The sequence below is a fragment of the Molossus molossus genome, unplaced genomic scaffold, assembly GCF_014108415.1.
Source record: "Molossus molossus isolate mMolMol1 unplaced genomic scaffold, mMolMol1.p scaffold_m16_p_9, whole genome shotgun sequence".
In the NCBI taxonomy this organism is placed as follows: Eukaryota; Metazoa; Chordata; class Mammalia; order Chiroptera; family Molossidae; genus Molossus; species Molossus molossus.
In genome coordinates, this window is record NW_023425403.1 from 109770345 (window position 1) to 109797744 (window position 27400).

Below are 27400 nucleotides of genomic sequence, written 5' to 3' on the forward strand. Positions count from 1 at the left end.
GGTAGGAAACCTCAAATGCGACCCTAACAATGGCAAATCCCTGCATTTTCCCAAGAGCAGTGGGCACGGACAGTCGGGTAGCGGAGAAGAATGTTTTCTGCTGACGCAATATGAAGGCCAATTTTGTTGCTTTGAGCAGGTATATCAAGTCCTGATAACTCAGGGAAAATGAAAGGCAAAGCTTTCATCTCACACATCGGATGGATGCGGACATGGGTGGCCAGAGGCAGGTGGTGACGTGGGAGACAGCTGTCACCCCAAGGCAAACATTTCAGCGTTACCCCTAACAGGTGAATGAGGCCTTCAGGGTCAGACAATCACAGTAAGATATGGAACATCATAATAATCTTGATTCATTGAAACTCCAAAACTAATAAAATTATAATGCAAAGCGAGCGATTTGCATATCAAAAATTAATACATTTAAACACCAGCATTACTCTTTATTTTTCTCTAAAAACTGGTATTTAGCTCTGGCCAGTTTGGTTCAGCGGTTGAGCGTCAGCCTGTGGACCAGAGAGTCCCAGGTTCGGTTCCTGCTAGGGGCACGTACCACAAAAATGAATAAATAAAAATAAAAACGGATACTTACTTTTCTCTAAAATATTGGGATTTAGAGAACTCACAGCGCTCCTCGTATGCAAGTGGAAAAATAAATTTATATCCTGCTGTGTCATAATATGACTTTGGTCATATTCAGAAAAAAAATACCAAAACCAATCAAACTGTTGAGAAAAATGTTCAGGATTATGGGATTAAATTCCCTCTTTTAGCTTAGTCTGTGAAGTCGCCTTAATAAAATACTCTAATACGCCAGAAAGGAACATTGTAAAATTATAAAATAACAGTTTTGCATGTTAGTTTCTGAACCTGGGCGTCTGAGAAATCCTGCTGAATAATTGGATAGCAAAGGATGAAACCTAACTGCTTGATAACAGAAATTACTATTAAATTGAAGTAGCAATTTGTACACAATTCCTAACATATGTACCAAATGCGTAAAGTCGCAGAGTTGGGATCCCTTGCTAACCTGGTGTCCCAGCGACTCTACAGCTTCACATTTGTTCGTGCAAACTACATTTAACTTATAGTTAAAGAGTTATTCACATCCAGGTAATTTACTCATAAAATATTTGGTCTAAAAATGTTACTTAATGTGAATATGCATGTCTAGGTGCCTAGAATGCTCCATTCCTATTGATGTAAGATGGCAAGTGTTTGTAAACAGACGTGTGATAAATGACATAGAACAAGAAAACAGTTCGGATAATGAGAAATCAAGAACTGACAATGATAAAAATGAGTCAAAGCACAATACATTTTTCTATAAATGTGTGACGCTAAGTTGAACAAAATCAATGTAACGTGCAGCAATTTTTCTCTTATTAATCTATCTTAAGATGATCTTGTACTCATTTAAAATAATGTCCTTATCTTCAACTATATGTCTACTATCACTTTCAAATAACAATACATTTTACAATGAATATATCTTTGCCTGGTGGTGTGTTGTTTCATGATCTAAATGTAATAGAATTTAAAAAATAGCACGTTCATGATAAATCTCTCTGTGTTTAATCCCCGGCCAGTGTGGCTCAGTGGTTGAGCATCGACCCTGCACCAAGAGGTCGCCGGTTCGATTCCCGGTCAGGGCACATGCCCAGGTTGTGGGCTGATCCCCAGTGGGGGGTGTGCAGGAGGCGACCAACTGATGTCCTTTCTCATTAATGTCTCTATCTCTCTTTCTCCTTCCTCTCCCTATAATCAGTAAATAAAAAATATTTAAAAATTAATAATAATATCCTTTTCTAAATCTTTTCTTTCGACATTGAGTTGCCTGGACACATCTTGATCATTAATATAGTTAGTACACATTTTTTCCTTTTCAGTGTATTTACTTACAAAACTAAGAGTAAAAGTATGCTTATTAGGCTCAGTATAAAATTTTATTGACATTGATGTCATTATTTCACTTAAACTTTGATGTCACTACTTACTAACATGAATAATAGACTACATGACAAAAAAATAAATGAACATTTTGCCAAGGTGGTGACATCCCATAGTCTCCATGAGTAGCTGAACTGGCAGTGATATATTTGAATATCCCTGGCCCAGTTTTGGAACCTGAAAACACAGCCTCTGATTTTCACATTTTTCTGCTAAAAATTATATATACTTATGATAAATTTTTAAAATAATTTCCAAGAATCTGTAGGTGCATCTTTTGACAAACATCACTTGCAAAGTAACGTTTTAAATAACTTGCAAGTACTAACCTCTTTGTATTCCTTTTAGATTAGAATTTTGTAAGTTGTGTTTGCAGATAACTGAATAATTGCTGAAATCATTTCTATTGTTTAAGGGGGAAAAAAACTTCACTATTATTACTTAATAATAATAGCATCCTTGTTGTTCACGACGTCATTGTGAGTTAAGTGTGATGCCGAATAATTAAAACGTGAGCTGACACTAATCCTTGTTTGGGGGGGTTTCTTTGCACTTCCAGAGACGAGAAGACATAGCATGGCGTGAACATGGCTCAGTTCTATTACAAAAGGAGCGTCAACGCCCCCTACAGAGACCGCATCCCTCTAAGGATAGTTCGTGCAGAATCAGAACTCTCGCCGTCCGAGAAAGCCTACTTAAATGCTGTGGAAAAGGGCGATTATGCAAGTGTCAAGAAATCGCTCCAGGAGGCTGAAATTTATTTTAAAATCAACATTAACTGCATCGATCCTCTGGGAAGAACTGCTCTGCTCATCGCGATTGAAAATGAGAACTTGGAGCTCATCGAACTCCTCTTAAGCTTTAACGTCTACGTGGGTGATGCTCTGTTGCATGCAATCCGGAAGGAAGTTGTTGGAGCTGTTGAGCTGTTGTTGAACCACAAAAAGCCCAGCGGAGAGAAACAGGTATGTGCGAAATCACGCTTTTTAATGAATTTTACTTGCAGGAGGTTTCTGTGGGTGTTCACCTTCCCTCAAGTGTCAGTAGAAGCACAGAAGTAAGAACTATGGCGACAGAAAACTGTTACGCACACAGTTCATATCTTTCAACAGTCCCTGCCACGACCACGTGCAATTCTTACCTTTGGGGCAAATCAACCTTTGTGAGAACTGAAGCGTAACAGTGTAACCTGTGTTGGCTTTCTTGACCTTGGAGACATTTCTAGGCAATGCTGGGCCTGGATTGTTGTTTGGGACTGTTGTGCACAGGTGGGTGTTGCCCCTCGCCTTCTAGTCTGACCTTCTGCAGTCGTGGGCTGAATGTCCTTGCTGTTTTGTATTTTTCTGTGTAAGCTGCATGTTTGAAGAGTCTGCCCCTTACTGCAAAAGCGAATTGTGTCATCAAATGTTGAGTGTTACACTGAGCAAAATACGCCAGTCAGAGAAAGCCAAGTATCGCATGATCTCACTTATCTGTGGAACATGATGAACAAAATAAGGTGGTGAAGAAAATAGACCCAGAGACACAGAAGTAGGGTTCAGACTGACAAACCTCAGAAGAGGGGTGGGAAGGAGGGAAGAGAGAAACTTATGCATTTAAGCACAACCAATGGACACAGGCAACAATGTTGGTTCGGGGCAGGGGGGATGGGAGGAGGGTCAATGGGGGAAAAAAAGAGAAACATCTGTAACAAAAATTAATTAATTAAATTAAAAGAAAAAAAATCACCCAGAAACAAATATCTAAATTAAAATTTAAAAAATCTTGATGAAGTTCTTTAGCAAACTCCAGAGGATTGTCTTAAATTGAGACATTTTTAGAAAAGTTCACTAGCAAATAAGTAAACTATGACTGTAAACTTAATGTCAGATTTGTGGATGCCAAAATTGCACGCCACCTCTTGATTTCATCAGGAGAAAATAAACCACAGTGGCACACAATGTGGTTGTGTTTCCCCCTGTTTTTCACTAAGGAAGCAGGGAAATCACAGATGGAAATGAATAGGGGGTCTGTTTGTCTGTCCAGCCTTCCCTGGGCCGCTGTCCTGCATCGAAATAGCCCATTTGACCCCTTCCTTTCGGGTGAAATTCATTCGTTCCCCGTATCGAGTCTCCTCGACGAGCTGGAAAGACACTGAATGTCCTGCAGTAGCTCCAAACGCGTCCTTTGAAGTGAAATCTCACTCAACGTGTGTTATTACATCTCTAGCAACGCCTGCTCTCTGACGATGCGCAGATCTCTCTCTCTGCGAATGATGGACCCGCAGGAGACGTTAGATGCTTCTAAAGCAGCGACCCCAGCCAGGGTACGCCGCGGTACTTCCACGACACACAGTACTCGGCCAGTTAGTCGGGCACTGACCTCTGTTCCCTTCAACGGCCAAAGAAAACAACGACAACAGCCAACATCACGATAGCTGTCTGGTGGGAACGCCCTTGAACCCCGAATAGATAGGTCACATCGTAGAGCTGCATCTCATTGGCCCCGTCACACAATAAGGTTGTGTCTGGTTGGTTAATTCTTGGTTCCAGGTAACCTTATTTACAAGTGTAGTCACCTGATTTTTTAAAAAGTCACTTTGGCGCAAAAAGGGTAGGTAATTACTATTACTATTATTATTATTATTATTATTAATTTTTTTGGTAAATCAATATTAAGGATACCTTTTTTTGGTCAGGTCAGTAAAATATATACGTTTTGGTGTGTCTCAGAATTTTAGGTGTTAGTCTGTGTGTGCTGCAACGTGAACAGGTTTGAAAAGCACGGTTCTGTGACCCGTCCTGCAGGTCGAGCAACGAGGACTCTAGAGGGGGAGTGAGGATGAGGAGGGACAAGAGACACGAGAAATGGAGACAAGACAGGATTCTGATCAAGTCTCCTTTATTCAGGGGAAATCCACACAATATATAGGGCAAGAAGCACCTGTTGCCAAGCACCAGGCTTGCCCGAAGCAAATCTAGGAAATACTACAAAGGAACAAAAGGTCAGTAAAGACTGGCTGATGAGTAAATGGTTACTTAAAGAAATGCAAAATGCAGAGATAAAGAAATGCAGAATGCAGAGATATCCTGCCTTGGGGCAGGCGATGGCAGAGCAGATTATAACAAAATTGACGCCATGCAAAAAGTCTCCCACTGTTCTGAGGCCCTGCTCTGACTACTACTGCCTTCGTTTCACTAGCGGACTTTGTGCAGACGCCTTGTGATTACGGAGAGAAAAGCTGTGTTTGGTGTCTCTTGCCAAGCTCTCCCTGTGAGCTCAGAAGTCTGTGTTCTCTGGTCCCTTTTTTTCTTTCTTATCCTCCCGCAAGGACACTTTTGCATTTATCTTCAGATGGAGCCGGAGGGAGACAGGGAAACATCCACAGTGAGAGACACATGGACTGGTCGCCACCCCCACGACCCCAACTGGGGCCGCGGACAAACTGCAACCGAGGTTCGTGCCTTCGCGGGAACCGAACCGGGTCTCCTGGTCTGCAGGCTGATGCTCTAACCGCTGAGCCAAACCGTCCAGGGCCTCTGGTCCCTTTTTATGTTTCACTTACATTCACCCCTCCCCTTACTCGAGCACTAACTTTGACAGAACAACACTCCACAGTCCAGCATTTCTTTGCTGCTGCTTTGCTGATTTTTGTCCTGTGTTTCGTATCCAGGTGTCTGTGCCTGACCCTCCCATCATATTGCTAAACTGGGCTGACAAAGGGCCTTTTTGCTTTATCTCTCCTTGAAAAGTTCTCTTAAACATGACAGGGGTCGACAGGCCATGGTGCTATCTAACGACATGCATGATGTTATATCTCAATTTGACCACGAAGGGAGTGTGTTTTCATCTATGTCAACTCAGCGCTACTTCCTCAGTCACCCAGTGATTTTGAAATTCCTTCCATAATTATACTCCTGAAGTGCTTATATGTTCTAATAACAATGACCTTAGAGTGTACACCCTCCCATTTTATGTCTGCATAGGCAACATAAGATAGATGTCTTGACTGTGGTCTAAATCGTTGTAGATTGCAACAAGTCTATAGCGTAAAATTGCTGCTAAATGTGTTTTTCACATGTATTACGACACAACCTTCTCAGTTCTGTTCTCCGGAGAACATTGGCCGTACATTTCAAGGTCTCTCGAGTCAATGACACGTCTACTAGCTCAAGTTCCTTGATGTCTGGGAAAGATATCTGTTATGATGAGAGTGTTTGTTGGAAGACGTTAAACCTCTGAGCTCGACTTTTATCTCCCAAGTAAGTCCTGGCTCCTCAGAGGAACTTGATCTCAACTGTGATTATTAGTAAGAGGCGGTGACGTTCTGAGATCTGCCAAGAGCCTGAAATATCCCAGGCCGTGTGCTTCTGGAAGATTTCTCTCGGATCAGTTTTCTGGCCAAAATGTCTCCTCTTCGGCAAAGGCGCTGAAAATAAACAGAAGTTATGGTTTTTGGGCTGAACTTACACAGCACGTAAAAGACGGCCTGAGGCAGGGCAGGTGCGGTCAGAGGCCATCAAAGCCTGGCCGTTGGTCTGTGATTGGCTTGGGCAACGCAGCTCCTGGACAGCCAACATGTCCTCAGCAGGTCTCCGTGAATCAGCGTGCTGTCGGCAGCCGATATGTTCCAGACGGAGTTTTTCTCTCATAGATTGTAGTTTCTCAGATGATCCTTCAGGTAGTTGAAAGCCCCCGTTTGGATGTTATAATCTGACTAACTCTCCGTCTCATGGATTCCCCCAAAGATTCTCGGACACGTCGCCATTGATTTTGGTGAGGTCACGGAAGCAAAGGGTTGAGACCTAAAAACAAAAATATACCAGTGGGCAGAATGAGCATAACTTGTCGTAAAATGAATCAAGAAAGAGGATCCAATATAAAAACCATGGAAATCTGATTTTTAGAACTGAATATGACAAGTGTAGATTAGACGCCATATTCCTCTTTCACAAATTTGTCACGTACTCATTTCTTTCTTAAAAGATTCAGTGCTGCCCAGCCAGGGTAGCTCCGTGGTTGATCGTCGACCCTGCACCAAGAGGTCGCTGGTTCGATTCCTGGTCAGGGCACATGCCCAGGTTGTGGGCCTGATCCCCAGTGGGGGGCGTGCAGGAGGCAGCCAGTCGATGTTCTCTCTCATCGATGTTTCCATCTCTCTCTCCATCTCCCTTCCTCTTTCTCTAAAATCAATAAAGAAAAATTATATACACACACACACATATATATATATATTTATATATAAGATTCAGTGGGGTTTTTTTGCATCCTGAAATCACAAGGGCTTTGAGATTTCAGGTTAGTTTGTGTTTTCATGCAGTACTTTCCCTGGGAAAAATTCGAACATGTTTATGAGCCTTGTGCTCAGTTCTGGGGAGAAGCATCCTTCCTGTTTGCCAGTGTCTTAGGTCCAGTTATGAAGAAGATGAGACAAGTATCACGGGGACGAGAATAAACATGATCACACAGATCCTCAGGGAATAAGGAATTAACATACGCTGGACCTGGTACAAAATGCCCCTGGGTAGAGGGCATGAGGGAGCAGGAGAAAGAACATATTTATACCTGGAAAAAGTTAACTTCTTGAACGGGATAGATGCTGTGAGAAAAGTTTCAGGTGCCCGATTGGATGGGCTCATTTTATGATGTATTGAATTTCAAGAGGAGGCAATGAGATGTTTTGGACTTATGAGAGGGTCTGGGGTTGATGTATGAATGAGAGGAAGGGCATTGAAGCAAATCATATCACTCTGACATTTTTCTTCATGCTCTTACACATTATTGAAATGTTTGTGAACGTTAGTATATTAAGAGACAGTGAGGACTTACGAAGTATAGAATTCTATGTGTTCAGGAACAATTTTGTGAACATTTGGAAAGAGTTCTCTCATTTTTTCGGCAATAATTCCCTGGATCAGTTAACTTCTAGGTACGACAATGTTCCAAGTTGCTGTTGTTTGAATCGTGTGTTAGACACACGTAACAACTCCTGACTGAGGGCCAAGCCTGCCTTGGGGGGAATGCTCACCCCGCCCAGAAGGAGGGGGTGGCTTCTGGGGTGTAAGAGACATTGTAGTTGCCAACGTATCAGCTGGGTGCACAAACCCTGTTCCCTTAAATGAGACCCAGTGTGTGAGTGGAGTGGGTGCAGCTGTGCATTGTCCGCACCCCGCGTGTGTGTGATCTAGTTGTAACCTCATTCTTAGTTTCTAGACTATTTCAGGGGAAGTATATAGAGTTTTTGAACTGGAAACAAAACCGATTAATTGTTAAGCAACACTCATACCGTCGGATATAAATGTGAATTTTTAGTACAGTAGTATCATGATGAAGTATAAATTAGAAATAATTATTTGGACATGTATTTAGACTTCATTTTATGGGTATTTCTCACAGTCCAAAATGTCAGGAAATCTTCAATTAGCAGTAGATTGGATAATTTTTCCCAAAAACAATACATAATTTGAGAAAAACAAATTGATGTGCATTGTTAAATTTCTATTACATTTACCATCGTGTGGTTTGTAGCTCAAGGATAATAATTAAAATTGTTATCAATGATTGAGAATTAAATGGTACCGTCATTCTCTTAAAACCATTGTACGTTATCTCACTTAAACCTCATAACAAGCTTAGTGACAAATTCTTTATGTGAATTTGTCCATAGACACTACTAGGAAATGCAGAGACCATTCTTGTTGACCTTAAAAGAAGCTTAGAATCTTTGTTTAACTTCTGTATAATGTTGACCGGCCGGTGTGGCTCAGCGGTTGAGTGTCGACCCTGCACCAAGAGGTCGCCAGTTCGATTCCCGGTCAGGGCACATGCCCAGGTTGTGGGCCTGATCCCCAGTGGGGGGTGTGCAGGAGGCAGCCAGTCGATGTTCTCTCTCATCAATGTTTCTCTCTCTCTCTCTCTCTCTCTCTCTCTAAAATCAATAGAGAAAATATATTTTAAAAAATAATAAGAGAAGTTGTTGGGAAGAGGAAGATGAGCACACTAGAGAGAATGCAGGTTACATGTCCAGCACCTTTCAATGTTCTCCTGTGGTTGGGCCTCACACAGTTGTTTGAGGGACTCAGAAAGGGACTCGGTTCTTCACTTAGACCTGGTGGCTGAAAGTCTGCAGAGACAGATCTGCCTCCCCAGCTGGACACCAATTCTTTTCCTCACGTCTATGGAAGACACATTGTGGGATTAAATGTCTCTCTTCTTTGCTACCATCGTACCCTGTGCACCTCTTCATACCTCTTGAGATACACACACTCTCACCTATGTGCGTGCGTAGGTGTGTGTACCTGCACAGGCATGTGTAATACATGCATTTACATAGGTATGGACTTGATTGACATTAAAACTTCAAATACACATTTCTTATATCATTTCAACAAAATGAATTCATTGGTATGGCTCTTGCAGACACTGGACATGTTTACCTCTCATTCTTAGGTTATCGACATAGTAGCCCAACTAAGTATTTTCTTTTTTCCCTCAGTATACTCTGTGTGTGTCTGTGTGTGTGTGTGTGAGAGAGAGAGAGAGAGAGAGAGAGAGAGAGAGATCTGGGGAGGTGAGGTGGGAGAGGGGTTAAGGTAGGAGAGTGTAGCATAGTAGTCATATGTCGATAATACATAGAGTTACCAGCTGCCGTGGGAGACTTCGGGGTGTCAGCTTGATTGGAGGTAACTGGGTAGACAGTGATCTCTCCCTCAGAGTATCAGAGGTAATTCCTAGCCCAGCTTCATTTTCTACAGACAAGTCCTGAAACTGTGTCACGGATGTCCAATGTCTCCATCCTTTGTATCCTTGAAGCAGGTCACAGTCCTACCTCTAGATGACTTCAAGAGCTGGGACCTTGGACTCTCTTACCCACTGTCACGAGTACCTATAGAAACTCCCACACGAACACCCCATTACCTATGTCAAGTCAGCCCTCAACTCTTGAATAAACATCAGCTTCCTTTTTCATGTATAGAGTCTGTCACACATGACGTGTGTTCAACAAATGTTGGCTAAATACTACCTGACGTCTATCAGCAATGTCTTCCCTCCTTCTGTAATAAAAGGAATCTTACCAACACAAACTTAATTTGTTTTATACCTGCCTTCTTTCCAGATGCACAGACACACACACACACACACACACAATCTTTCATGCACACATACCTCTTCATAACAAAAATGACGAAAACGTGAGCTATTTCTCATCGAATCATAGAGAGTTTCTTAGGTTGGACGGAGATGCTCGAGGTCACTGAGCACAATCACACACACGGAATCACTGTATTATTGTTGATCTACAGTCACCGCCTCTGCTTTTTTAGAACCACTGGAACTGAGCAGCAAAAACAAGTCATGATGAAGAGACAGGTAGGAAAGTTAAGGGAATGTTTTGGGTCAGCAAAGTATCAATAAAGAAATCATGCATTTCTCATTTCTTCTCTTTATTTTATTATCATATATATATATGATATATATTATCATATTATCATGGTTAATATATATATTTAGGTAGAGGGAGAAACATCAAGGTGAAAGAGAAACAAACATCGGTTGCCTCCTGCGCGCCCCCTACTGGCGATTGAACCTACAGCCCGGGCATGTGCCCTGACCGGGAATCGACCCAGAGACCTCTCGATGGGACCACACTCACCCAGCTGAGACGCTGGCCAGGGCTATTTTATTAGGTTTAAAATTTCCTGGGTTGCCCACTGTGACCAAAAGATTGTTACGATAGGATCATAAAGAAGCCCTTGACCGCAAGGAATCTGGTGTAGCAATAAGTTGTAACTTGAAGACAAGTAGAAGTAATAATACATAACAGGCATCTCCGTGTTGTTTTCTATACAATATCGATTTTCCAATTGTATTTACATCTCTGTTTTTGTGGGAATGGGAAATAGTGCCGATGGTCAAAGAAATGCCCAGATTAAGCAAGACACAAAAATTGGAGAAAGTCAACATCAATAAAAGAAGAAAGAGCCCTGGCCGATTTGGCTCAGCGGTTAGAGCGTCGGCCTGTGGTCCAGAGAGACCCGGGTTTGGTTCCCACTAAGGGCACGTACCTCGGTTGCAGTTTGTCCCCGGCCCTGGTTGGGTCATGGGGGTGGCAGCCACTCGATGTGTCCCTTTCACGTCGATGTTTCTCTCTCTCTCTCTTTCTCCCTCCCTCCCACTGTATCTGAACAAAAAATGGGAAAGTATCCTCGGGTGAGGGTAAAAAAAAAGAAGAAGAAGAAAGAGACCAAGTCGCTGTGTGTCTGCGAAGACGGTAGAAGTGTATAAAAACAGCATTAAAGGGTTTGGGGAAAGTGTAATACATTTACATATTGGATACATTTTTGAGTGCACAATGATATGATGTGTACTCTTCACTCTGAATGGAATCAATTTGAAATATGTTTGCCGTACACACAGGTAACTAGCAGCTCTATCAATGGAATGCTGCAAATCAAAAAGGCCACGTGATGAATTAAGTATATATTAGATGCTGTCAATCATGCTTGTTGCGTGGACTGGACCCTGGAGTTTCAGGGCCCAGCATCACCTCAGGAGCTTCTGATTCCTCCCACCCGACCCGAGAGGAGCCGCCGGAGGAGCGAGGACTTCCGGTGGACCCGCTCAGTGCCCCCGGCGTGAACTTCATCCTGACCCTCAGGCCGTGTCCCCTGACTCCTGGGTTCTGGACGACCCGCACCGGGTGAAGTTCACATCCGTACAGCAGGTTCTGCTTAACCACGACCGGGCTGCCTGTTTTATCAGTGACTCGAAGAAAAGCCAAAGGCTGGGTGATGAAGTGAAGCGTCTAAGAACTGCAGACTGGTGGTCACAGAACAGTCACGGGGAGTTGGGGTGACACCTGGGGTGACTCGGGGGATTTGGATGTGTGTTGTGCTGGGAGGGGCCGGAGGTGTGGGTGGAGGGTCATCACGAGGTGTGTGATTGTCTGGCCACTGCACTCTACACTGAATCCAACACACAACAATATTGAAAGTAACCTGTAATTGAAAAATCAATAAATAGCCCAGCCAGTGTGGCTCAGTGGCTGAGCATCGACCCTGCACCAAGAGGTCACCGGTTCAATTCCCGGTCAGGGCACATGCCCAGGTTGTGGGCCTGCTCCTCCGTGAGGGGCGTGCAGGAGGCGGCCAATCAATGTTCTCTCTCATGGATGTTTCCATCTCCCCCTCTCCCTTCCGCTCTCTAAAATCAATAAAGAAAATAAATAAAATAGAAAGTAACTGAACAATAAAAGTAACCAAAATTAAAAAAAAAAAAAACAACAACAACTAAAAAATCACATATTCAAGGTGTGACTTTGACCTCGGAGAGAGTTAGGAGTGTTTTGAAACCACCTACACAGATTCGAGGAAAAGCAGAGTTTTGAGAATTTGGGGGAATTTGCCAAAGATACTGAGATTACTTCTTCTTGAGCCGGCTGGGAATTAAGGTTTTGTCTAAAATCAAATAGAGAAATTTCACCTAAACGTCACTTTAATCCCAGCCTGAAGGAGAATATACAAATACAAGTAAATGTTTCAGGCTTTACTGTCAGGTCAGAAGTGCTTTGTCCTAGAAACGGATCCGGTCTCGCGTCGGACAAGTAAGGATTCAAGTCCTGGCTGCACGCCACACTGCTGCTGTGACCTGACCCAGCGGTGACTATTTAATTCGAAACAGCAAATGGTCACGGCTCCCTCTCCCATTATCACGGGAATTGGAAATGTGAACTATGTCACGTAAGGGGCCCCCTGTATCTACATTTAATTCGATGTTGTTATTTTATCACTATCGGCATTCACTTCAGAACCCAGCGTGATAGTTCGAGCTGCGTCTGGAGACTCATTGGCATGATGCGTCTCCGTTATTCGGGCTAGCTTTCAGATATTAGCTTTCAGATGTCCCAGTGAGGAACGCAAGAGGCAAACTCTCTGAATCTGGTGACGAAGCTTCAGAGGAAAGGTTACCTAGAGACCCACACGGTTGGGAGGGGGGTGAACCCCTGAGACATTGGATGGAGCCAGGGAGCTTCAACATTATCAACTCGGAAATATCTAAAAGTCGAGGAGGAGGAATGGAGCAGGCTTATAAGACTACAGGGAAGTCTAAGTAACGAATCTCGACGTATTATTAATAATCAAATGAAATGTACTTTTACTCGGAGTAAAGAGAAAGGAAAAATGATGACCAAGGAAAAAGAATGGAGATGAATGATCTCCTCGAAGAACACACGCCTTCCCGGAGCGTATTTTAGGGGTCGTGGTTTCATAAGAGACAGGACATTAAAATTCAACGTTGTCTGGATTGTTGCGGGATTTCAGCTTGCCGAAGTCACAGTGTCGCTTTTAATAAGGAGGTGAAGCAGACCATTTCCGAAGGAAAAGACGGACTCCTGGTGAATATTTGAGGCCTTGAAAAATGCATGTATTCGTTTTGTACACCCAGCGTGGACTGAAAGATAACAGACTCAGACTTTATGTCTCTTGATGTTTCAGTAGATTATGGTTTTCGCACTCTTCAGCGTTAGCAGAGGTCTTGTGAAGGTAGCATATAATCACAGCTTGTCGTGGAATCTGTCCATTTGCTCATGATTTTATCACTTGATACCAATCCAGCTGTTATCGGTCACCTAACTCCGGTGAAATGTTACCAAAAGAGCAAGAATATGTATGCATCCCCCTCACCAGTACTTCTTCGTTCTCTCCTTCGCCCCATCGTATAACGAGATGATAGCAAGAGCACGTGGGTGTTACTACGATGCCCCTGCTTTCCATTCATCAGGAACATCTGAAAATCAGAGACCAGGGGAAAGTCGGTTTTTATTCTGTGAGTCGGGCTGTAGGGAGAATCATGCTTTGATTTCCCCTTGGACTCAGCTGTCTGTGCAAATGCTCCCCACCGTGGTTCTCCAGTGGAGCCCTGCCCCCCCATCTGGCTTCAGGTGTTTCTGACACATTAAAGCAGGGGGTGAAGAAGTCTCCCCGCGGTGGCCACAGAACTCGGACAGGCTGGAGTCTTCCCTGGCTCCCTAAAGATTCAAGTCACCGCTAGAGGAACTAGGAGGAGGAAGGGGGAAAATATATATTATTCCTCTTCCCAGTGTATTTCTCAGCATCCAGTCAAAAGTCCAGGTGATGTTTTCATTAGCTGAAGGCAGAGCAAAACCACATTCCCTCAGGAGAAGGGGGTGCCCATCACCCTCCTCTTGTCAGGAGAAGGGGGTGCCCATCACCCTCCTCTTGTCAGGAGAAGGGGTGCCCATCACCCTCCTCTTGTCAGGAGAAGGGGTGCCCGTCACCCTCCTCTTGTCAGGAGAAGGGGGTGCCCGTCACCCTCCTCTTGTCAGGAGAAGGGGTGCCCGTCACCCTCCTCTTGCCAGGAGAAGGGGTGCCCGTCACCCTCCTCTTGCCAGGAGAAGGGGGTGCCCGTCACCCTCCTCTTGTCAGGAGAAGGGGGTGCCCGTCACCCTCCTCTTGTCAGGAGAAGGGGTGCCCGTCACCCTCCTCTTGTCAGGAGAAGGGGTGCCCGTCACCCTCCTCTTGTCAGGAGAAGGGGGTGCCCGTCACCCTCCTCTTGTCAGGAGAAGGGGTGCCCGTCACCCTCCTCTTGTCAGGAGAAGGGGGTGCCCATCACCCTCCTCTTGCCAGGAGAAGGGGGTGCCCGTCACCCTCCTCTTGTCAGGAGAAGGGGGTGCCCGTCACCCTCCTCTTGCCAGGAGAAGGGGGTGCCCGTCACCCTCCTCTTGTCAGGAGAAGGGGGTGCCTGTCACCCTCCTCTTGTCAGGAGAAGGGGGTGCCCGTCACCCTCCTCTTGTCAGGAGAAGGGGGTGCCCGTCACCCTCCTCTTGTCAGGAGAAGGGGGTGCCCGTCACCCTCCTCTTGCCAGGAGAAGGGGGTGCCCGTCACCCTCCTCTTGCCAGGAGAAGGGGGTGCCCGTCACCCTCCTCTTGCCCGGGAAGCTCCCCCCATGGGCTCTTCCCTTCAGCCTCACAATTCCCAGAACGTTTTCCACTGGTATTTCAGCTACTGTTGTGCAATCTCAGAGGAGCTGCTCCTCAAACAAGTTGTTTTAGTTTAGTAGCCCCCTCGGTGGCAAAGGTCCACTTTTCCTTCTGAAAGGCCACCTGTTGTGACCTCCCGTTTCCTCCGCAGGTACCAACACGACTCCTTCTGTGGTGCCACATCGCTAACTCCTTTGCTTTAAGCTGCATTCCTTTTATTATTTTATTTGTTGCATTTTTTAATTCATGCATTTATGTCTGTTACAGCTGTTTCTCCCTTTCTCCCCCCATACACCCGCCTTCCTATCCCTCCGCGCCCCCAGCATCGCTGTCTGTGTCCACTGGTCATGCACACAGGCATGTAAGTTCTGGGGTTCGTCTCATCCCTCCCCCCGCCCCCTCCTCTGAGGTTTGTCTGAACCACGCTCCTTTCTATGTCTCTGGGTCTCCGTGGTTCACCAGCTTTTTTTATTCACGATATTCCACAAATAAGTGAGGTCATGTGGTCCTTGTCTTTCTCTGACTGGCTTATTTGCTCAGCATCATGCTCTCCAGGCCCCTCTGATAATCCTTTTAAATGAAACTTTTATTTTCTTTCATGTGTTCCTTCAGGCGATTACGAATATAAAAGTGTAAAAACTCTTATGAGCCGGGGATGTAAATCCTTTCCCGTCGGTTGTACTGGGATGGGGGGCGGTTTTCTCTCTGAAGCTGATGAATACCAGTCTGTTCTCAGGAATACTCTTGAAAGCAAACCCAACCGTAGTCTTGCTTCTTTGTACATCACACTGTGTGCGTACCAGGTATTCAGTCTGTCAAATAGGAGGGAGATGGGTAAACACGACAAGTTGAAGATTCCTATTGTCACTCATGAAAATAAGCCACAGAAAAACAAGGTGTCATGATGAAACGGAGCATCGGAGGCCCGCAGTTCCGGGTTGGGTCCTCGTCGGAATGTAAACAGATCGATCGGTGCCTTGGCTGTGGAATGTTCTGGGGCTCGGTCTGTGTTCTAAATCCTCTCTTTACAGAGCTCTGCTGGGTTTTAAGTGAGGGACAGTGCTCTGGGGAGTCTCACTGCATCGTGAAGTCTAGAGGTTCCCCTAGACGTGTGCGGATGTCTTAGCAGCAGCTGCAAAATGTCCTTAAGAGCCTGTAATTGTTTAAAAAATATAAAACACAGCCCTGGCCGGTTTGGCTCAGCAGTTAGAGCGTCAGCCTGCGGTCCAGAGAGACCCGGGTTCGGTTCCCACTAAGGGCATGTACCTCAGTTGCAGTTTGTTTGTCCCCAACCCTGGTTGGGTCGTGTGGGTGGCAGCCACTTGATGTGTCCCTTCACGTCGATGTTTCTCTCTCCCTCTCTCCCTCCCACTCTATCTGAACAAAATATCAAAAAATGTCCTCAGGTGAGGATAAAAAAATATATATATATATATATATATATAGCGCAGTCCAAATTTCCTATATAGAATAAATATAGCTGTACACATATATTTAGATAAAGGTAATAGATCTCTCTGGGTAGTGGAATTTAGGGTGACATTTTCTCCCTTTGTACTTTAAATTTTTTTTTAATTTAATTTTTAGAGAGCGGAAGAGACAGAGGGAGAAACGTCGATCGGCTGTGCCCCACACATGCCCCGAGCAGGCCCTGGGTGTGCCCCATGGCTGGGCGTTGAACCCGCCACCTTTGTTGTGTAGACAACGCTCCAACCAACTGAGCCATACCGGCCAGTGCTCCTGTTGTGCGTTTTGACATTTGAAGTATCTATAGGCATTAAGGATATAGACCCTTTAAAATAGGAAAAAGTCAGTGTTTGTCTCAAAGACTGTAATGTGTGTGCAGACCACAGCAGCTAAAGTCAACTGAGGAGGAGGAAGTTATTAAATATATGGGCGGATTGGGCTTAAGTATAAAGTTGGAGCTGCTTCTTTAAAAGTCTCTAATTATACCATGATAACAATCAATAGAAGGGACATAAAATTTAGAAATACATGTTCTCAATAGGCTCATTCTTTCAGGATTCAAAAATTAAATCTATTTTTTAGTATTGTTATTCATTTATTTGCTAGCTACTTATTTTTAATTGAGTTTGTTGGGTGATGTTGGTTAATAATATTACTATTTTAAAATTTAATTTTCACCCGGCCAGTGTGGCTCAGTGGTTGAGCATCGACCCTGCACCAAGAGGTCCCTGGTTTGATTCCTGGTCAGGACACATGCCCAGGTTGTGGGCCTGATCCCCAGTGGGGGGCATGCAGGAGGCGGCCAGTCGATGTCTTCTCTCATCCATGTTTCCATCTCTCTCTCCCTCTCTTTTCCTCTCTCTCTAAATTCAATAAAGAAAAAACAATTTTAATGATTAAGTTTTAAAAAGCTAAGATAGTTATTGATATATTATTCACATTTATATGGGATATATCACTGACCCAAGTTGAAATAAAATTGTAAGGATTTTGTATGCAAGCCCTTAGAGGAGCTAAGCGAGTCAGGATCTGTGTGATACACGCTCTCCTTCCACACTTGTCTGTGTCTTTTTTGGGGGAAAATGGATATATCTTCTTGTGAAAAATAATAATAATTATGCCTTCCTTTTCCCCACCTTGCATTTGAAGAGAAAAAGACAGCTTAATGACCATTCAGTTTCCTTGAAGGTCACCGTAGAAGTGATAAGACTGGAGCTGGGATAAGATCCGAACGTTTGATATGTTGGCTAAGTGGGAGGGAATAAGCATGAGCTAAGGAGAAAACGACCAATGAAAAGTTTGGTCCTGCTGGTGTGGCTCAGTGGTTGAGCGTCGACCCTGCACCAAGAGGTTGCTGGATCGATTCCGGTCAGGGCACATGCCCAGGTTGTGGGCCCAACCCTGGGGGGGGGGGGCAGGCAGGAGGGGGCCAATCGTTGTTCTCTCTCGTCAGTGTTTCTCTCTCTCTCTCCCTCTCCCTTCCTCTCTCTCTAAAATCAATAAAAGAAAAATAAATAAATAAATAAATAAAAAGTTTGATGCTAAATGATTGGGCTGTAGGATGCATGTCAAGGGTACAGGTAGATGTTAATAGACAGGATCGAACCTCACTATCAAGGTCTTTGTTCGTCAGATAAAGCAGTTAAGATATAATTGCCGGAGACTGAGGACAGCGTCTGGTCCAGAGTAGCATATTAACTAGCATTTAAAGAACCTCAATTAAGGAGACTTTATGTAAATAACTATACGAAACTCTCCAGCAGGACAAAATAAAACCTCAGGGGTATTTCTCCAGATTGATACATACAGCATTCATTCTAGTTTTTTTTTAATCCTCACCTGAGAACAGTTTTCAATATTTTGTTCAGATAGAGTGGGGGAGAGAGAGGAAGAGAGAGAGAGAGAGAAACATGGATGTGAAAGGGACACATCGAGTGGCTGCCACCCCCATGACCCAACCAGGGCCGGGGACAAACTGCAACCAAGGTATGTGCCCTTAGTGGGAACCGAACCAGGATCTCTCCAGACCACAGGCTGATGCTCTACCCACTGAGCCAAACCGGCCAGGGCTCAGCATTCATTCTAATTCAAATATTCAATACCATCCTAATATTTCATATTAGCATTACGCGACAATGCATTCAATGTTTCTCAGAATTGACGTATCAAACACTTTCACCAAGGTTCTTACAATTCTCTATTGTTTTACTTTGCCTTCACTGATTATCAATGAGAGACACCATGCAATGTTTCTGACTTTGTTTCTCCGTCTGTGATACACTTGTTCGTAACATTGCATTTGTCCATTGGGTTGTTTATGATTTCATTTTCAATTCACAGGTTCTTTGTGTGGTGTGAATGGTTAACTATGTGTTGTCTGCTGAAAATGGGTTTTACTGTAGTTTATTTGTCTTATGACTTTATTTATGCTGTGTTTGGGTATTCTACTCAAGAATGACACCATAAAATACGTAGCCTTTCATTCTGAGTTTCTATCCTTGCCTTGAGTTCTCTCCAGCCCTGGGTCTATACAACTCTTTTTTAAAGGCTTTTCTAGAATATACTGTTTTTCTTTCATAAATATGTTTTTATTGATTATAGAGAGAGGGAGAGGGAGAGAGAGATCAAAACATCGATGTGAGAGAGAAACATTGATCAGCTGCCTCCTGTATGTGCCCCAACCGGGGATCGAACCATCAACCTGGGCATGTGCCCTGACAGGGAATCGAACCAGCGACCTCTTGCTGTGTGACATGATGTTCAACCACTGAGCCACACTAGCCTGGCTGAGTGTTTCTTTTTACATTTAAACATTTACTTTATCTCAAAGTTATTATAATTAAATGAGATAGAGGCTAATTTTGTTCAGTTTTTGGGGTAGAAAATTGGTTCAGTGCTAGTTAATAAAAAAAACATTTTTTTCACTTAAATAGAAATTGCACTTTTTTATATTTGCAGTTCCCATATGTAATAAGAAATAATTCTGGTCAAAATTATATGCAACAGATTTATATTTCTTGCTATGTTCTTGAGTTATACTCTCCATTTCATAATTTTTGCAATTCTTGGATATATACTCTTTCCTATGAACTAAGAAAATATTTTATCAACATAAAAATTCTAAATAAAATGGTTTTAAATGCATATGTTTACTTTGAGGGAATTGGTGTACTTAAGATATTAGATCTTCTTATCTAGGAACATAATGTTTCCCCCATATTTTAGACTCATATAATAATAAATAAATACATAAATTCCACTAATGTGTCACTATTTCTTCTAAGTTTTATTTTTTCTTTAATATTTTTTCTAAGTGTTGTATATTTTATCACCATTAATAATAGCAACTTTTTCATTCTTTAAGTAATCAATTCTATTTATAGCTTGTACTGTTGTTATAGGTAAAAATATGGATTTTTGCAAATGTGTCTTGTATTAAGCTTTGTTAATACCATTACGGTATCTTTCCACTTCAAAACATATGACCTTGTATTCTGCCAGAAATACATTTATTTTCTTTGTTAGTATTTTTACTAATATTTTATTTTTAATTGTATAGCATTAGGTAGAAACTTTAAAATAATGGGGAACAATAATTGTGAAAATAAACATTACAGTCTTATTTCTAATTTTAATAAGAAAAGCTTTTAGTCTTTATTATGAGTTCTGGTATTGGTGTTTGGTACATACTCTTCATTATATTTAGGAATAATGATGGATTTCATCAAATATTATCTCATGCGTGTTATGATCATATTTTTAAAAATAACTCACTGGAACATGTTATAGTGAAAAAGTAATAATCGATGAAATTTGCATTCTGAATGAACTCCACTTTTACACAGTGTTTTATTCTTTTCATACGTGGTGGGGTCCAACCTGCTAACACTTAGTCTAGTTAGTGGCGTCCTTTTTAGAGAATGTTCCACTTCATTTTTATGTTTCTTTGATCTTTGTTTAGAAGAGGATTTCGTGCTTTGTTAGTATCCAAGACTTTGCTTATTTATTGCTTACTTAAAATGCAAAAGTAAAGAAGAAAGCTGCCAAGAAAAGAAACATACATATAAAATAATATCGAGGTCAAAACCAGTAATATTTATCATAACAGTAATACGAGTCTGCCAATTGCCCCTAATTAAAAGACAGAGGCCCCCATACACATAAGCTAAGGAAGGTCTATGTTCTCTGCAAGAGACTCAGTGAAACAAAGTTGCTACTTTGTATCTTTATTCGGTGACCACAAACCATGCCCACCTTTTCCCAGGTTACATGAGACAGTGGAAAACTGAATTCCAAAGTGTTACTGGATATTCTTTCTATTTGTCTCTTCTCCTTCAAGTAACCTTACTTATATATCATGTTAATAAACCCCAGGCACAACAAAAATAAATATTTACATTAACTCTAGATACTGCAAGACTCATTCCTCAACTTATTTTTTTTTTAGTCTGGAATATTTGCTCCTACAGGATATATGGTTGATGTACCTTCTGAATTCTTGTATCACCACAGATGCCTTTCTTGATCTTAACAGGAGAGTGATAACTTGGCTAAATGTAGAATCGTGAGTCAGATTTTTTTTTTTTTATTAATTGAACTTATTGAGGTGACATTGGTTAATAAAATTATACAGGTTTCAGGGTGTGCCGAGCTAGAATGCACCATATGTATATGGCATCTGTTAGCCACTCCAAGTCTAGTCTTCTTCCCTCACCATTTACCCCCCTGACCTCCTCTGCTACCTCTCTCGCCCCTTATTCTTTTACAAAAAATTATCTCTAGATGAAATTACATAATTATGCACATTGTCATCAGGGAAGATAAGAAACTTAATATTAGTCGCATTTCACTGTTACTCATTTATTCTATATAATGTAACTTTACATTCTTAGAATAGGAAAATTATACCTGCTGTTTATGAATAATTTCTTTGTGTGCATTTTCACCATCTACTTCTTATTTTCTTCTTAAATATAATTCATTTATATCATACATCTTCTGGATCTTTCTCTAGATCTCCAGAATTTTTTCTCATGAAGCAAATATCTCTGTGTGTCTTGCAATGTATTTGTCCTACTTGATATTCTAGGAAATTTATAATTATAGAACTTTTTATCTTTGAATAAAGACATATTTTTTAAATTTCAAAAATAATATTATAAATTTATTTTCTAGAAAGTCTTGGTAATTCTTTAGTTGCCTGTCTTAGAAAATAAATCTCTGGTTTGTGCTTTCTAATTAAAATTCTCACATGAGTCTTCCAATTCCAACATTATTAGACTCGAAGAGTTTCTAAGATGCCATCGATAAAATTCAAGGATATCTCTGAACTAGGATGGAAAAATTGCATCTTATTTTTCCTAAATTATAAACTGAATATATAATCACCTTCTATTATGAATAAAAGCCTAAAAACAGCTTCATTAGCAATTTGTATGTCTTTGACAACAGGAGAAATCATAGATGTTCTACCATTATATCACTCTTTTATTATATATCTGATATTTTTATCTACTGAACATTGCTTTAAAATTACCTGCCAGTAGATCTTTTATTTAATCTTCTTATTTATTTGTTTTTTTAAATTTATCCTTATTGTTGAAAATAATACAAGATGTCCTCCCCACTCCCACCCACTCCTGCCTTCCCCACACTATTGTCTGCATCCATTGGTTATGCGTATATGCATATAAATTCTTTGATTTATCTCTTCTTGCACCCCCCAATCTCCCTTTCCCTTTGAGGTTTGTCAGTCTAATGACCAATTTGTACTTCTTAATCCCTTCACCTTTTTCACCCATCCCCCAACCACCCTCCCATCTGGCAACCACCAAAAAGTTCTCTGTAACTATTATTCTCTTTCTGCTCTGTTTCTTCATTTGATTTGTAGATTCAATTGTTGATACATATGTATTTATTTTCATTTTATTGTTCATATTTTTTTTCTTCTTCTTCTAGAAGGTCCTTCAATATTTTATCTAATATTGGTTTAGTGGTGATGAACTCCTTGAGTTTGTTCTTGTCTGGGAAGCTCTTTATATGGCCATCAATTCTAAATGACAGCTTGGTAGGCTAGAGGAATCTTGGTTGTAGGTCCTTACTTTTCATCACTCTGAATATTCCTTGCCACTCCCTTCTGGCCTGCAAAGTTTCTTTTGAGAAATCAGCTGACAGTCTTATGGGAGCTCCCTTTTAGGTAACTAGCTGCTTTTCTCTTGCTGCTTTTAAGATTCTCTTTGCATTTTAATGATGATGTGTCTTAGTGTGGATCCCTTTGGGTTCATCTTGTTTGGGACTCTCTATGCTTCCTGGACTTGTATGTCTGTTTCCTTCACCAAGTTAAGGAAGTTTTCTGTCATTATTTTTTAAAATAGGGTTTCAATTTCTTGCTCTCTCTCTCCTCCTTCTGGTACCTCCATGATGCAAATGTGGGCATGCCTGAAGTTGTCCCAGAGGCTCCTTACACTATCCTTATTTTTTTTTAAATTTGTTTTTCTTTTTGCTGTTCTGATTGGGTGTTTTTTGCCTCCTTATATTTTAAATTGATGGTTTACTTATTGGCTTCACCTACTCTACTATTGGTTCCCTATAAATTATTTTTTTATTTCAGTCAGTGCAGCCTGCATTTCTGACTGGTCCTTTCTTATGGTCTTGGGATCCTCATTAAGTTCCTTGAGCATCCTTCATCCTTATAACCAGATTTTTGAACTCTGCTTCTGTTAGGTTGCTTATCTCCATTTCATTTAGTTATTTTCCTGGACTTTTGTTCTGTCCTTTCATTTGGGACATGTTTCATTGTCTCCTCATTTTGGCTGCCTCCCTGTGTTTATTTCTATGTATTAGGGAGAGTTGCTATGTCTCCTGGGCTTGGTAGGGTGACCTATTATAGTAGGTGCCCTGTGGGGTCCAGTGGCACAGCCTCCCCAGTCACTGGAGCTGGGCACTGCAGGTGGCCTACCCCCCATTGGGTGGGCTGCTCACACACTCCTATTATAGTTGAGCCTTGATTGCTGTTGACATTTCAATGAAAGAGATTTATGCCCAGAAACTTGTCTTTGCCTGCAGGCTGGCTGGTCATCTCTGCCAGTTAATGGACCTCAGGTTGCAGTTCTGGGCTAGGTGCTGACTCTTCCCAGCCAGGTTGGGTTAATTCCAAATTTGGGGCAGTTGCTTCCCTCCTGGGTTTAGCTGCTTCAATGGACAAACTCTGCTGGGGATGAGTGGTTCTTGCAATGTGAGTTCATGGCTCAGCACTGGGACCCGGACTCAGCCTTCATAGCTCAGTCCCCAGAGCCACGAATCCCAACAACCGAGAGCCAGGTCCCAAGCTCAGAGCCTTCAGAGACGTGTCTCTGCCTACTGGCTGGCTGATAGTCCCTGCCACTAAATGAGCCTCAGGCTGCACTTCTCTTACCTGGCAGGGGCTAAATTCCAAAGGGAGGAGCAGTTGCTCCCAACCCCCCACCCCAAGGCTACAGCTGCTCTGATGGGAAAAGTCTGCCTGAGATAAATGGTTTCTGTAGCGTGGGGGACTCAGCATAGGGCTCCTGGTGGCCTCCTTCCCAGCTCTGTCCCCAGTGCCACGAACCCCTGACTCTCCTCATGCATCTCCAGTCCAGTCCACCCTCCCTCTGCTGCAGCCCAAAGTGAGGGGCTGTAGCTGTAATTTAGTGTGCTGGCCCATCAGGGAAGTGCCGGTGTTCCCAGCACCTCTCTGCCTGCCGGACAAACCTCTGCTCTGAAGATTACCCAGCAGGTGTGATGTGGGTGCCTTTCCCTGTTCCACCATCTATGCTGGGTGCCAGCTTGGGGTTTACGCCCCAAACTTCTCAGAGGGGGCTTCTCACAGCTAAGACAGCCCAGCTGTTGCCCTAGGAGCCCAGCCACCCCCCTCAGGACTCTGCACTTCCTACCTGTCTCACCCTGGACTCACCTCCTACCTGTCTCACCTTGGACTCCTGATTATGTCCCGGGTTATAAGGCTTCTCTCCAGCTGCTCTTCAGTTGTTTTTGCTCAAGGACGTGTCTTTATTTTAGTTGTAATTCCAATTCGGTCCTGGAATCAGTCCAGTTTGGTCTGTGTAGCTTCTATTCATTCCACCACCATTTTTTTCAAGAGCAATGATAAATGAATTTTAAAAATATAATTCTAAGCTGAAAGTTTCTTACGTTGGTTTGAATTAGAAAGTCAGTCTGATGGATAAGAGATGTAAATTTGATATTCATAATCCTGAGTTTTACAAATGTAGGTTTTGATACATTAGATAACAAACATTAAAATTAAAAGCAAATGAAAGAATTCAACAAATTTGTATTGTAGCACTTGATAATAGTCTCATTAATTTTCTATTATTGTGCTATCAAGTGGAGTATAATAAAAGTATTTCAATCATTAAAAAAAATCATGCTACAGGCTAAATTCTTTCTCATATAACAGAGATAATAAGAGACTTTCACAAGGTAATATAGCTAATTAAGAGTAAATCCAGCCCTGGCCAGTTTGGCTCAGCGGTTAGAGCGTCGGCCTGCGGTCCGGAGAGACCCGGGTTCGGTTCCCGCTAAGGGCATGTACCTCGGTTGCAGTTTGTCCCCGGCCCTGGTTGGTCGTGCGGGTGGCAGCCACTCGATGTGTCCCTTCACGTCGATGTTTCTCTCTCTCTCTTCCTCTCTCTCCCTCCCACTCTGTCTGAACAAAAAAAAAAAGAGTAAAGCCAGCACAGCTGGTGTGGCTCAGTGGTTGAGCATCAACCCTGCACCAAGAGGTCACCAGTTCAATTCCCAGTCAAGACACATGCCCAGGTTGTGGGCCCGATCCCCAGTGGGGTGCGTGCAGGAGGCGGCCCATCGATGTTCTCTCTCATCGATGTTTCTCTCTCTCTCTCTCTCCCTTCCTCTCTCTCTAAAATCAATAAAAAATAGTAAAGCCAGATTAGGTTATAAATCTACTTAGTCTTAAAATTTTTAAATACACCATGTAGTAATTAAGTAAATTTTTTTAACTCGATTTATATAACTCACTGTCATAAATGTTGAATTTAAGGGGTATAAACACTCTTAAATTGAATGAATGTTACTCCAGCATGAATTTCTCTCTTAAAATTATATACTTTAGTATTAGTCAAATTGTACATATTAGTGAAAAAAAAACCATTTCTATATTTGGGTAAAATATTACAGTCTAGATTTAAAGTATATGCATCAGAATGGTGCTGAGTCACTTCAAGGAAAAGTGACTTTGTGTTGATTCTGAGAAAAGCAATCAGGTGATGAGTCAAGAAGTTCCCTCTGCATGTCAGTCATTTTTAATGCACTGCGACATGGACAAGATTCAGTTAGTAATAGAACCAATGTTATAATAAAGTTGAGAAAAAGGCATGGCATAAATATTCACCCATACATTTTGTCCTCACCCGAGGACATTTTTTTGTTTTTTGTTCAGATAGAGTGGAAGGGAGAGAGAGGAAGAGACAGAGAGTGAAACATCGACGTGAAGGGACACATCGAGTGGCTGCCACCCACACGACCAACCAGGGCCGGGGACAAACTGCAACTGAAGTACGTGCCCTTAGCGGGAACCGAACCCAGGTCTCTCCAGACCGCAGGCCGACGCTCTAACCGCTGAGCCAAACTGGCCAGCGCACCTATACATTTTGGAAAGAATAAAAGCCAGAACAACTTTCCAGTTTTGCTATATAAAAACCAGGAAGATTTATTTGGCTTCAGAATCCTCTTTTAATTGCCTCGTCTACTTCATTGTAGTATATTGAAATAAATATGTAATTCAGTCACTTGAAATTTATTTTTTAGATGGTTCCGTGTGCATTGCTTATTTATTAGCAATGCTAGTACATGTTTCCAAGCATTAATGTCTGCAGATTTTACTTCTGTTAAAATAAATGAAGTACAGTGTGATTTTTATCTCTACATGGTTATGGTCAGGACATTCACATCTGTCCTTAAATATACAAAATGAAAAATTTGATGAATAAAATTTTCTCTGGACTAAAAAAAATTTTTTTTTTTTTTGTTCAGATAGAGTGGGAGGGGGAGAGAGAGAGAGAGAAACATCGATGTGAAGGAGACACATCGAGTGGCTGCCACACACACAACCAACCAGGGCCGGGGACAAACTGCAACTGAGGTACGTGCCCTTAGCGGGAACCGAACCCGGGTCTCTCTGGACCGCAGACCGATGCTCTAACCACTGAGCCAAACCGGCCAGGGCTGATGAATAAAATTTTCTATCGAAAGTACTTTTACTTAATACACACCTACAGTAACCTCTTTAGTAATTTTTATGTTAAAAAATGTGCTCTTTTAGCCCAGCTGGTGTGGCTCAGTGGTTGAGCGTCGACCCTGCACCAAGAGGTCACCAGTTCGATTCCTGGTCAGGGCACCTGCCCAGGTTGGGGGCCCGATCCCCAGTGGGGGGCGTGCAGGAGGAGGCCAATCTATGACCTCTCTCTCTCATTGATGTTTCTACCTCTCTCTCTAAAATCAATAAAGAGAAAAAAATTTTTTTTTAAAAAAAAGAATTATTCCTTTATCAACCCTTATTCATAGCCATGTAAGGGACAGAAGAAAGAGGGAGGGTGATGGGCACTAAATGGGTTTGGGGTTCTCTGAAGGACCCCTTTCAGCCAGAACAGGCAAGGTGCCGTTCCTACCTTCTGCGATGAGACTGGGATTTTCAGTCTCTTGAATGTTCAGTTTTCCCTCCCGGACAAGTGGACACAGAACTCCAAGGTACCGCGGGGCGTCTGGACCGGACCCTCTCATGTTCTCGGACACTTCTGCACGGAACCATCACACTCCGTGGTTCTGCTCCCTCTCTGCCTGACGGATCTGACCACCTTCCTGTTGCGACACCTCTGCTTCAGACGAAGTCTGTAACCTCCTCCAACCATTCCAATTCTTCATCCAGTAATGAAATATGCTAGCCTAATGCCAATACTTAAAAAGTATCTTACGACACTTGTGTTTGAATTCTTCTATGACTCCACC

The 27400-nt window shown here is 42.5% G+C and overlaps 1 protein-coding gene across 1 annotated transcript in view; it reads left to right on the forward strand.

Moving 5' to 3' along the window:
- Nucleotides 1-2537: 2537 nt before the first annotated feature.
- TRPC4 (transient receptor potential cation channel subfamily C member 4) overlaps nucleotides 2538-27400 on the forward strand; it is a 178486-nt gene continuing 153623 nt past the window's right edge. Inside the window, exon 1 of the mRNA XM_036250161.1 lies at nucleotides 2538-2915. Within this exon, the coding sequence (XP_036106054.1) occupies nucleotides 2538-2915 (378 nt within the window). The remainder of the gene's footprint in view (nucleotides 2916-27400) is intronic.